General features: G+C 46.6%; 1 protein-coding gene across 1 annotated transcript; it reads left to right on the forward strand.

Moving 5' to 3' along the window:
• Window positions 1-5,056: 5,056 nt before the first annotated feature.
• Window positions 5,057-8,481, forward strand: LOC140770741 (uncharacterized). The gene has a single exon (XM_073112001.1). The coding sequence runs from the start codon at window positions 5,634-5,636 to the stop codon at window positions 8,292-8,294; it is 2,661 nt and encodes an 886-aa protein (XP_072968102.1). The 5' UTR covers window positions 5,057-5,633; the 3' UTR covers window positions 8,295-8,481.
• Window positions 8,482-12,252: the final 3,771 nt, after the last annotated feature.

Consider the following 12,252-nt stretch of genomic DNA (forward strand, 5'->3'; position numbering starts at 1 on the left):
TAAACACCTAATGCAATAAGAAAAGATCCTAACTAAGTGTATCAGCCCACCACACTTCCCTTACCTTGCCCTCAAGGTGAAAAGTCAGGGAAACGCTCCAAGATATCAGTCTCCAACTCCCATGTCGCCTCATTAGATAGCTTGCCAAGCCAGTCAACTAGAATCTCCATCTCCAATCTGGTATCATGTCGTCGTCGGCGTCTAGCAAGTACTCGAACTAGCTCTATGATCTCTATCTCCTCCAATGGCTCTAGTAGAACCGATCCAACAATCTCATGATCTCCAATGCGCTCTCTCAATAATGAAACATGAAAGACAAGGTGCACTCTCAACTCCTTTGCCAGCTCCAAATAATATGCAACCGGACCAATACGCTCTAACACCCGCAACGGACCAAAGTAGCGATGTGTTAACTTTTGGTTTTGCATCAGACGTAATGTCACCTGTCGATACGGTTGCACCTTCACAAACACCCAACTATCGATGTCAAACTCCTGCTCCCTATGGCTACGATCATAAACTTGCTTCATGCGGTTTTGAGCAAGTTTAAGATGAGCACGCAACCTCCTCAATGTGGCGTCTCTATCCATCAATGCTAAGTCCACCTTTGTCCTATCTGCCAATGTTGCTATGGTAGGCGGTGTTATAAGACCACTCCGCCCACGCTAAGAACTCTAACCATCGTCTCGGCATCTCTCGAACAAAGCACCTCAAATACTGCTCAATGCCTTGATTAACCACATTGGTTGGTCGCCCGTTTGTGGATGGTAGACCGAACTGAAGTTTAATCAAGTCCACTGCAATCTGAAAAACTCAGTCCAAAAGTCGCTCATAAATACACGTTCACGATCCAAGACAATCGTGCGTGGCATGCCATGTAATTGAGCAATATCTCTAACAAAAATTTTAGCCACCGTCTTAGCTGGAAACGAATGTGACAATACCGAAAAGTGTGCATATTTGCTCAATCTGTCAGCCACCACAAAGATAACAAAATAACCACATACCAGTAGAAGACCCTCTATGAAGTCCATAGAAATATCCTGCCAAACACGGTCTGGTATAAGTAAAGGCTGTAGTAATCCGGCCGGTTCAAAGTGGTTGTTTTAGCCCTTTGACAGACTTCGCAAGCATGGACGAAACTCCTCACATCCTGTCTCAATCCTAGCCAGCTGCAACTCTGAGATATCCTCCTATAAGTCCTCAAGACACCCTCATAACCTACCTCTGGAGTTTGGTGAAAGTGCTCCAACAATTTCTGCCGCAATCCATCATTTGCGGGCACTCGAATGCAATCTCAAAATATCTGGGTCAGATGTATATGCATACCTCAACTTATCAAGGAAGGAAAAGGTAGGAGATGAATAAGCTGCAAGCTCGGCAGTATCGGGTTGGCGTGATAGTGCATCCGCCGCTTTATTTTTCATTCTCTTCTTGTATTGAATTTCATAATCATACCCCAGCAATTTTGTGGCCCATCGTTGTTATGCGGGAGTGTGTATGCGCTGTCCCATAAAATATGGAAGGCTCCTCTGATCGGTTCGGATAATGAATCGTCTACCGATCAAATAAGGTCTCCACCTTGTCACGGCATGTAAAATTGCTAGCATCTCTCTTTCATAAGTCGATAATTGCTAAGATTTTTGCGATAAAGCCTTACTCAGGTAGGCAATGGGACGTCCTTCTTGCATTAGTATAGCTCCTATGCCAACACCCGACGCATCACATTCAACAATGAATTCTTTGGTGAAGTTCGGTAGCGCTAGAACGGATGCCGTCATCATTGCTGTTTTCAATTTTTCAAAGGCTAAAGTTGCTTCATCCGTCCATCTAAAAGAGTCCTTCTTCAACAAAGAAGTGAGAGGAGTAGCGATCTTGCCATATCCGGCGATGAATCGACGATAATAACCAGTCAGCCCCAAAAATCCTCTAAATTCAGTGGTAGTAGTAGGAATAGGCCAAGCGGTTATACATGCAACCTTTTGAGGATCCGTCGCTACACCATCCGCTGAAATGATGTGGCCTAAATACTCCACCTTTAGTACTCCCCATAGGCATTTGTACTTCTTGATCTTCAATTGGTTTTGCTCCAATAAATTCAGCACGTCTTCCAAATGCCGCCAATGCTCCAATTCAGTCCTACTATACACCAAAATATCGTCAAAAAATACCAAGACATATCTTTGCAAGAGAGGCCGAAATATATCATTCATGAGGCTTTGGAAGGTAGCTGGAGCATTGGTGAGACCAAAATGCATCACTTGGAACTCGTAATGCCCATCCGAAGTCCGAAATGCCGTTTTGTGCACATCTGCTTGGTGACTAATTTGATGATACCCAGCCCTCAAGTTAAGCTTACTAAATATAGTCGCCCCTGCAAACTCGTCCAGCAACTCCTCGATAACCGGAATGGGATATCGGTTCTTGACGGTAATAGCATTTAGTGCTCGATAGTCAACACAAAAACGCCATATCCCATCCTTTTTCGCACCAAAAGCACGGGGGATGAGTATGAGCTATGACTTGGTTGTATGAGGCCTTGCTTCAACATCTCGGCTACTATCTTTGAGATAATTTCTTTTTGCACATGTAGATATTGATATGGCCTCACATGTGCTGGTGCAGCCCTGGGTACAATCTCTATACGATGGTCCGCCGCTCTCCTCGGTGGCAACTTCTGTGACTTCTCAAATAGTCCAGAAAAGTTATCTAATAAATTGGACAGTTCAATTATAGTACATGAACTCGTTTGAGGCTCATATCCTACTGGTCCTAACTAAAGAAGATAGGCCAAATCATACGCACCAAGCAGCCCCACCATAGCCTGCATTGCAGGAATCGACAAAGTCCATACACCATTAAACCGCACATCTTTATTTCCTTGTTTATATTTCATCCACATGCTTCGGAAATCAAATATGACGGGTCCCAAACTTTATAACCACTGAGCACCAAGGACAACGTCTGCTCCTTGTAGCACCAACGGATACAAGTCCATAATGATGTCGTGTCCTTGCACCCGTATACCGACTCGGCCACACAAGCTCTCTACCCTAAGCTTCGTGCCATCTCCAATAGCAACGTCAGACCCCGTAGTTGGTTCAGCATCCAAACTCAATCTCATCACTAACCTCTCATCTAGAAAGTTGTGTGTACTCCCTGAATCAATGAAGATGTGCACACAATGCTTTTTAACAAGTCCATCTACTCGTAATGTACTCGGCGCAAAAGTACCCAAATATGCATGCATCGATATTTCAGCTTGGATATCTTCCTCAACGCCCTCCTCAACGGTCTCCTTTGGACACTCTCCATCATCATCAATCTCATCCCCCTCCTCAGGACCATCGATAAGCATCACACTTCCGATCGGTTTAGAACACCGATAACCGGGGGCAAAACGCTCATCACATCGAAAGCAAAGGCCCTTCGCTCTTCGCTCCTCCACCTGGGCAGGTGTGAGAGTTTGAACGAGGTGTCTAGTGCCTCCTCTAACATCTGAAGAAGGTCTCAAAGGTGGTTGTGGTCTAGTAGTCATATCCGCTGTTTTTAAAACTGCAGAATTTGCAGCCGGCATTCTAGGTGCAAACCGCCTATCTCGGTTGCCACAATTAGTTTTTGCTGCCATCTTTAGAGCCCTATGTTTTTGTTCCATTCTCACGGCCTTCTCAAAGGCCTCCTCAAGAGTAGTAGGATATAGAGCACGAACATCCTCTTGAATCTCCTCTCGCAGCCCTAAAATAAATGTACTCATCAATGTACGTTCAGGCCACAATGACTTACAACGACTACTAACTCTTTCAAACTCAGCTTGGTACTCCAATACGGTAGTCCTCTGAACAATCTTGCTTAATGTGGCAGCAAAATCTTCATATGCCACTGTCCCAAATCTGCGTGTAATCCTTTTACAAAAATCAGCCCATCCGGTAAATCCACAACCACGAATAATCGATCTATACCAATGCAATGCCATTTCTTAGAGGTGAAAGCTTGCCATCTGGACTTTTGCATCTTCCGCTGTACCTTGACAATCAAAATATTGTTCAACTTGAAATACCGAATCCGTTGGATCGTCGCCTTGGAATTTTGGAAAGTCCAAACGTGCAGTTCTCCTCTGAATAGCATTGTCAGGTTCGCGAAAAATCCTTGGTTCAGGTCTAAACCTTTGTGCATGTTGATTACCTTCTCTAAATCCTCGAGCACGTCCATCACCATCTCTATAGGGATCAAGCTCATCCTCATAGTGCCAATCTTTCTCATCGACGAAGCGCACCGGTGCCTCACACCTCTCGGGTTCCACCATCGCTGGTCTTGGGTTTTGTAACGGAGGTGAGGGATTATATGAAGGCATATGTAGGAGGAGATTATTGACACTCATATGACGCACCTAGACCTATTGGGTATCGGTTCGATGGAGTCCCATTGTTGGTCCTTCTTGAAACTCCGTTCGTCGTCGAGGAGATGACGAACCCAATCGATTCACGACATATTCCTTGAATTCATTATGATCCTTTTGTATGTTGTCAACTCTATGCAACAATGTTTGAAACATGCCCCTTAGTTCATCCATATTCGAACCCATATTCATTGGTTGACTTGGTCCTATCGTGGTCACTCCAAAGGAATCGGCCTCACAGTTAGGATCATCGTGCATTGAGTCCTCCCTTGTCGGTGTGCTCTCTATAGGTCTCCTTGTTGATGTCATCTTCCTTGTTTCAACCATTAATGGAGGTCTAAGATTTGCCTGCTCTGATAACAAATTGATGGGGATCTAGAACCAAAAGATCGACTACGGAATAATCCTTAAGATCTGAACTTATTGTAGGAAGCAGTCCGCACTACCATAGAACTAACTTGATACGATTCGGACTTCACCGACATCGTCTCAAGTTTGGATTTACCTTAGGATAAGATTGAGTTTTAGGATAAGATTGAGTTTTAGGATAAGATTGAGTTTTAGGATAAGATTGTGTTTTAGGATAAGATTGAGTTGTTGGTTAGCCTATAAAAGTATGTGTAGGGCAACCAAAATTATTATTGATTATGGAGAATTGAGTTTGCCTTGCCTCCTTCGTCTTCTTCGCTCCCGTTCCCTCAATCTCCCCGGCGACGCCGCTTCTAATCTCCCTCGACAGGCCAATCACCCTAGTCCCTTAGGAGTGGCCCTCTTCTCCCCCTTCTTCCAATTTATCCATCGCTATCCCTAACCTTTCCATCATCCATAACCCTTCCACCATCACTTTTACACCGGTGCCACCCCATCAACACCGGCCCTCCACAATCCACCATTACCCAGGATTTCGTGCCTTCATCCACGGAATCCAAAAACAGAGTATCCTGACGTTCGTCCACTAAACGAACGATATTTCGAGATCCCCATCTCCGATTCGCCTGAAACTAGATCCGTTGGAAAGCTCTTTTCCGGGCCTACAACATATCAAAATTTCACAGCGATCCAACGGCGGGATATTTCGGGATCTGATCTCAAAGTTCCGTGCAAGATCGTATTAATCTTGAATCAGAGTCATAGCACCAAAAGAGGGTTCGTATCAATCTGGTATCAGAGCCTATAGCCGAGGAAGGATCGTATCAAGTTGGTATCAGAGCCACCGTTCCTCGGACAAGCGCTTCCAATGACGATCACTCGATCTAATAGGAATACGGAAGAACCTAGCGTTCTATCCATGTTGGGGTCTATTTCCAAACAGATTGCCATCAACAAGCAAATAATGATGGAGATGATGCAGGAAATACGGGCATGGACGAAACCTTTTTCAACAAGCAAGGCAATCACAAGACAGCATTGGGAACCCTCCACAACATACCCAACATCCTCCACGGCCTCCCCGTTCATCACAAAAATAGGGGAAAGTTCGGCTATCCAGCAAGAGCGAGATTCTACACCTCGACCTATGGTCAGCCGCAACGAACTGCCACCGGCTACAATGAGATCCTCAACCATTGTAGCAGCCCTCGGAACCTCCACATCTTCCCATGCACCGGAGACCTCGTCGACAAACCGCGAAGTGCTGGCTACGCCACACCTGGTCGCTGGATATCCCTCATCAGGAATCCTCATCGGTGGTGAAGGAGATGATCCGAAACCGCGAATTTCGACACTTGGGCCGCCTTTCACTAGCTCCCTTTGCAACCATAGTGAGTCGGCAACTAAGAAGAAATCGCATATGGCCTCCAGCGATCTTCTACCATTCTCCTCGGTCAATCGACAGTCGACCACGACAGCTTCATCACCAGCGATGACGTTGCAGCTCCCTGCCAAGCTACCACTCAAAGGAGAAGGCCACGATCTTCCACCCATGGCAGCTGAAAGTGCAGATGTGGCTGGACATCGAGGAGAAGAAGTTGAGGAGCAACATCACGCGGAGGACACGATGGCCAAAATCTCCCTCCACGCCTATTCGGGGACGGCGGCACCAAAGACATTGCGGGTGAACGGAGTAGTCAAGAAGACCACAGTAAGAATCTTGATTGACACTGGGTCCACCCACAACTTCATTGACAAGAGGCTCCCTAGGAAGATTGGGCTCGAGTCGGAACCCACGGAGGGGTTCGATGTGACTATTGGAGATGGCACCACTTTGCGAGCAGATTCTATTTGTGGAGGTGCAGAATTGAAGGTGCAAGGCCAAACTTTCACATTGGATCTTTATCCGTTGGCCTTGCAAGGTGCCGATATTGTTTTGGGGACCCAATGGCTTCGGAGCTTGGGGCCCGTGACCTTTGATTTTATAAGCCTCACATTGACCTTTTGGAGAGATGATCAGAGAGTGTTGTTGGATGGAAGTAAACCGCTGCTTGAACTTTCAAAAGAAAGGGAGCTCGCTTCTTTCTCGGCACCCACTTTTCCTTTCTTTTCAGATCTACGAAGAGCCAGTGCAGAGGATAGTGATCTGGTCCGACTCATGGAGGAGTTGAGAGCGAACCCCTCAAGCAACCCCGAGCACGAGGAGCGCAATGGGTTAGTACTAGAGCACGGGCGAATCAAGGTACCCCGAAACGAAGAGCTACGGAGGCTATTGATGGCACACTTCCATGATACTCCTATAGCAGGTCATGAAGGGGTATTACGTACTTACAAGCGGCTGGCCCAAAACTGTACTTGGACTGGGATGAAGACGGACGTGAAGAAGTATGTGCGTGAATGTCAAATCTGCCAACGAGCCAAATCGGAGGCACTCAAGCCTAGCGGGCTACTGCAACCACTACCGATACCAGAGCGTATTTGGGAGGATATCTCCATGGACTTCATCGAGGGGCTGCCGGAAGTTCGAGGACAATCGGTGGTGTTTGTTGTGGTGGATAGATTGAGCAAGTATGCACATTTCATAACATTGTCTCACCCGTTTTCAGCAAAAAGGGTTGCTGAAATTTTTGTTCGGGAAGTGGCACGCTTGCATGGGATGCCTAGGACGATCGTGTCAGACCGGGATCGCATCTTCATAAGTGAGTTTTGGTCCGAGTTCTTCAGATTGCAAGGGACTCAAATCAATCTTAGTTCAGCTTATCACCCCGAGACGGATGGCCAAACCGAGGTGGTGAATCGTGGACTAGAGCAATACTTGCGATGCTTTGTGGCGGATCGACCAAAGGATTGGGTCAAATTTCTTCCCTGGGCTGAGTGGTCATACAATACCGCTCATCACTCAAGCATTGGCATGACCCCATTTGAGGCGGTTTATGGGCGCACTCCCCCTGTCTTGCGTGCCTACGATAGACTCGCGGCGACGGATAGGACTGAGCTTGACTTGGAGCTTGCTGATCGAGATGAAACATTGAGACGGCTCAAGACTCACCTAGCCACAGCACAAAACCGCATGAAGCAAACGCATGACAAAGGCAGACGTGAGCGAGAATTTGAGGTGGATCAATTGGTGTTCGTTCGAGCTCAACCGTATCGACAATCCACATTGAGGCCAATTTTGAACCAAAAGTTGGGATACAAGTACTATGGTCCGTACCGAGTGCTACAACGAATCGGTCCAGTAGCTTACCGATTGGACCTACCTGAAGGAACCAGGATACATCCCGTCTTCCATGTCTCGGCATTGAAGGCCCAGATCGGGCCTAACCATGTAGTGGGTTCGACCTTACCCGAACCAATGGAGGAAGATGGCTCCACTGAGCCGGTTCGAGTCCTAAGTCGTAGGAGAAGACGCCAAGGATCCAGATTAGAGACTGAAGTGCTGATTGAGTGGTTGGGCAAACCTACTGACGAGTCTACATGGGAGCTAGAGGCAGACATCATGGATCGCTTCCCAAATTTCAAACCTTGAGGACAAGGTTGCGGAAGCGTGGTGGATTGATACGATTCGGACTTCACCGACATCGTCTCAAGTTTGGATTTACCTTAGGATAAGATTGAGTTTTAGGATAAGATTGAGTTTTAGGATAAGATTGAGTTTTAGGATAAGATTGTGTTTTAGGATAAGATTGAGTTGTTGGTTAGCCTATAAAAGTATGTGTAGGGCAACCAAAATTATTATTGATTATGGAGAATTGAGTTTGCCTTGCCTCCTTCGTCTTCTTCGCTCCCGTTCCCTCAATCTCCCCGGCGACGCCGCTTCTAATCTCCCTCGACAGGCCAATCACCCTAGTCCCTTAGGAGTGGCCCTCTTCTCCCCCTTCTTCCAATTTATCCATCGCTATCCCTAACCTTTCCATCATCCATAACCCTTCCACCATCACTTTTACACCGGTGCCACCCCATCAACACCGGCCCTCCACAATCCACCATTACCCAGGATTTCGTGCCTTCATCCACGGAATCCAAAAACAGAGTATCCTGACGTTCGTCCACTAAACGAACGATATTTCGAGATCCCCATCTCCGATTCGCCTGAAACTAGATCCGTTGGAAAGCTCTTTTCCGGGCCTACAACATATCAAAATTTCACAGCGATCCAACGGCGGGATATTTCGGGATCTGATCTCAAAGTTCCGTGCAAGATCGTATTAATCTTGAATCAGAGTCATAGCACCAAAAGAGGGTTCGTATCAATCTGGTATCAGAGCCTATAGCCGAGGAAGGATCGTATCATAACTCTTCGATGAGCCTCTCTTACTGTCTGACAAGTTGTCCCAGGGCCTCAATGCTAGCTGAAGTACCGACAACTGGTTTGTCAATGGGGGCTGAAGCCCGTCCACGACCAGTCGCACGAACAGACCGAGCACGTCTAGGTGGCATTCCTAGTAAGTTCAACGCAGTTTAGTTCTTAATTCACAAATAGATCAAAAGTCGTGTGTGACTCTATTATTCATTATTCCAAGTTATTCATTATTATTATCCATTTTCTATGTATTTGGATGATATCTAGGAAGACTTGCCAGATTTATGGTGAACCTAGGCTCTAATACCAAGTTGAAACACTCAAACCTCCAAATACACGTATAAACCGCGTGGGTTAATCCCCCCACGCGGTGCATCACATGACCTGTCAGTATAAAGAGTTCACACAAGGCACACAACAGCACAAATTCACTATAGATAAACTCAATCTATAAGAGTCCAAATACAAGTTCCACAAGCCACAACAAGCCTTCTAAATACACATCAAAAATACAATGCTAATGTCCAAAATACATCATCAATCATAACGCCCTCGCAGGGGCTTAATACAACTAATAAACATACTGAAAAAAAAAAGGCAGCTACTCCTCGCTACCCGCACCTACGTCCCCTAGCTCTGTAATAATGCCACTAAGAGGTGGTGAGCTTACAGCCCAGCGAGTAGGATCCATACCATCCAAAATAATGAAATCGCATGTGTATATGCATACATATGCTTGTTGAGATGACTTAACATGAGTTACTAAATCAATACAATCGATAAAGATTACTAGTCACTATCTTGGAACATGCTAGTTCCTAACGTATCAAGATAAGTCCACAAAGATATAAAGTTTGATACAATCTCTTATTCGTACACATCTCAATCATAGTGTTTACATGTTATATATAGCAATAAAAGAGTAGTTTAGTCATCTCATGCCTACCAAAGCCCATCAGACTAAGGACCTCGGTCGTAAGCCCATATCTCACTCTCTCTAAATCATCACCGACCTCAGCGAGAGAATCGGGAGCCCTCGGCTCATCAACAGACGCCCTAACCCTGCGTCGTCGGGTACCGCTAGAGTTATATCCCCGCCTCACAATCTTGTTCTTCTATCATCATAATCTAGTCTTGATTATGCAGTATAACTACCTGAATGCTACATAGGCTTCCGACCTCAGGTGTAGGCCGCTAATAGTATAGTCAAATAAAATACACTCTACCCTTAATCCTGGGCTAAGTGCGTAAGGGTACTACCTAGTCAGAAACTGACTACCAATGATAGGTGAAAGTGGTGCAGTGTCTATGAGTGTATAAAGTATGTCATAGTCATCATGATCATTACATTCTATATTCACAATAGATATATATATGCAAGGGTATATCATACAGGATACATGTAGAGCATCATCACACTAATGCTTATGCTACATTAACATTCTCATAATATCATGATGAGCAAATTATCAATAACTGCATATGTAAAGATATAACATGGTATACTAAATGCATGTATTAATACCGATATTTCCTACAGTGTCATGACAGGTATAATGACTGTAACTACATTATTCTAGATTTGTATAACTCTACTCGCCTGGTAGGTCTCTACAGTATACTAAATCTCGTCAGCTAGTCTGCTCCTCCGGAATCCCAAAATCCTCCTCACGCAAGTAAGCCATACGTAAGATTAGCGAACTAATAGAATTAGTTATCTTATTAGAGCATTTATGTTTGGCAAATACATGAGTCAAGGGTCTCCTACGGTGAGTCCTATGTTATCCTAAAATTCACATGATACTAAATTGTCATTATGAGGGTTAGGCTAATTAAATCAGGTAGAAATAGGTAAACAGGGTTATATGGTCCAAATAGCCCCAAATGGGCTAGGCTAGAGGTATTGGGTTAGGTTCAAACTTAACCCAATAGGCAAGAGGGCCTTGGTGGGCTGGGGGCCCAACCACAGCCCACCCAACATTTGGGTTAGTGGGCTGCAGCCTGCAGTCCACCCGAGTCCAAGTCCAGGTGGGCTGCAGCCTGCAGCCCACCAACACTCATCTCCCGCCCCCCATCTCCTTCGAGGGAGGGAGACAGAAGGGGCGAGAAGCGAAGGCTCGACGTTGCTGGTGGCCCACGTCGTCGGCAGCCCACCCTCAGGTCGGCGCCTTGCGACCTTTGTTAGGGAGGGAAGGGAAGAAAAGCAATGGGAGGAAACGAGGAGGGCGCGGCTCAGCTCGACGGGCGTAACCCACGCCGTGGAGGAGCCACCGCCCGTCCTCCCCGCCTATAGCGGAGCGGGAGAAGCTCGACCCGCGGCCGAGGTGACCTACGAGGCAGCGAGGCAAGCTCCATGGCCGGCAGCCCTGGAGGCCCCTCCTCCCAACCCAAAGGCCTGAAGCCCGTCCAGAGAGTCCCTTCCCCGGAGCTCTCAAACAGACGGCCGGACGCGGGGTTGTCGACTGTTGAGGATGATTAACTATTGAATTTTAATGAGGCTGAGGCTTCCCACGATCCGCGCGCTCGACTTCATTAGCTCCGGGGCTTCGGCGGCTCCAACGTCGGCAACCCATGAGAGAGGGAGAGAGGTAGCGAGATAAAGGAAATGGTGCGGTCGGGGAGGGGAAGATAGGGATTAATGGAGGTGGCAGGCACCTGTGACGGCACGGCAAGGGAAGGGGAAGAAGAAGGAGAAGAGAGGGAGGTGGCAGGCACCTGTGACGCACGCGCTTGTGTTAGGGGAAATTTTTTATTTATTTTTATAAATTGGGGTGTTACAGTCCTGCTAGCCTCATTTCACTTGGAGGGCGTGGCGATTAGGTGGTAAGGGGACTCGACCATTTGAGTCTTGGCAAGACTTTGCGGATGTGATTTATGCGCGATTTGGTCTAACTCAGTATGAGGACTTTCAAGCCATGTTGACTAAGCAGACTCAGTCAACAACAGTTCGAGCTTACCAGGAAGAGTTCGAGCGGATATGCAACCGAGTCACTAACTGGTTAGACTCGACCCTGAAGAGTACCTTCATTAGTGGGCTTAAGCCTGACATTCAGGCTGAGGTCAAGGCTTTGAGGCCCACTACTTCTGAAGAGGCCTTCTCCTTAGTTGTTCTGATGGAGTCCAAGTTGGATCAACTGAACAAGATCCGCAAGAAGGAGAGAAGAAAGGCGGCCTAAACCCATAG

Source organism: Typha angustifolia, chromosome 11, assembly GCF_048772165.1.
Source record: "Typha angustifolia cultivar Huaian chromosome 11, ASM4877216v1, whole genome shotgun sequence".
Classification (NCBI taxonomy): Eukaryota; Viridiplantae; Streptophyta; class Magnoliopsida; order Poales; family Typhaceae; genus Typha; species Typha angustifolia.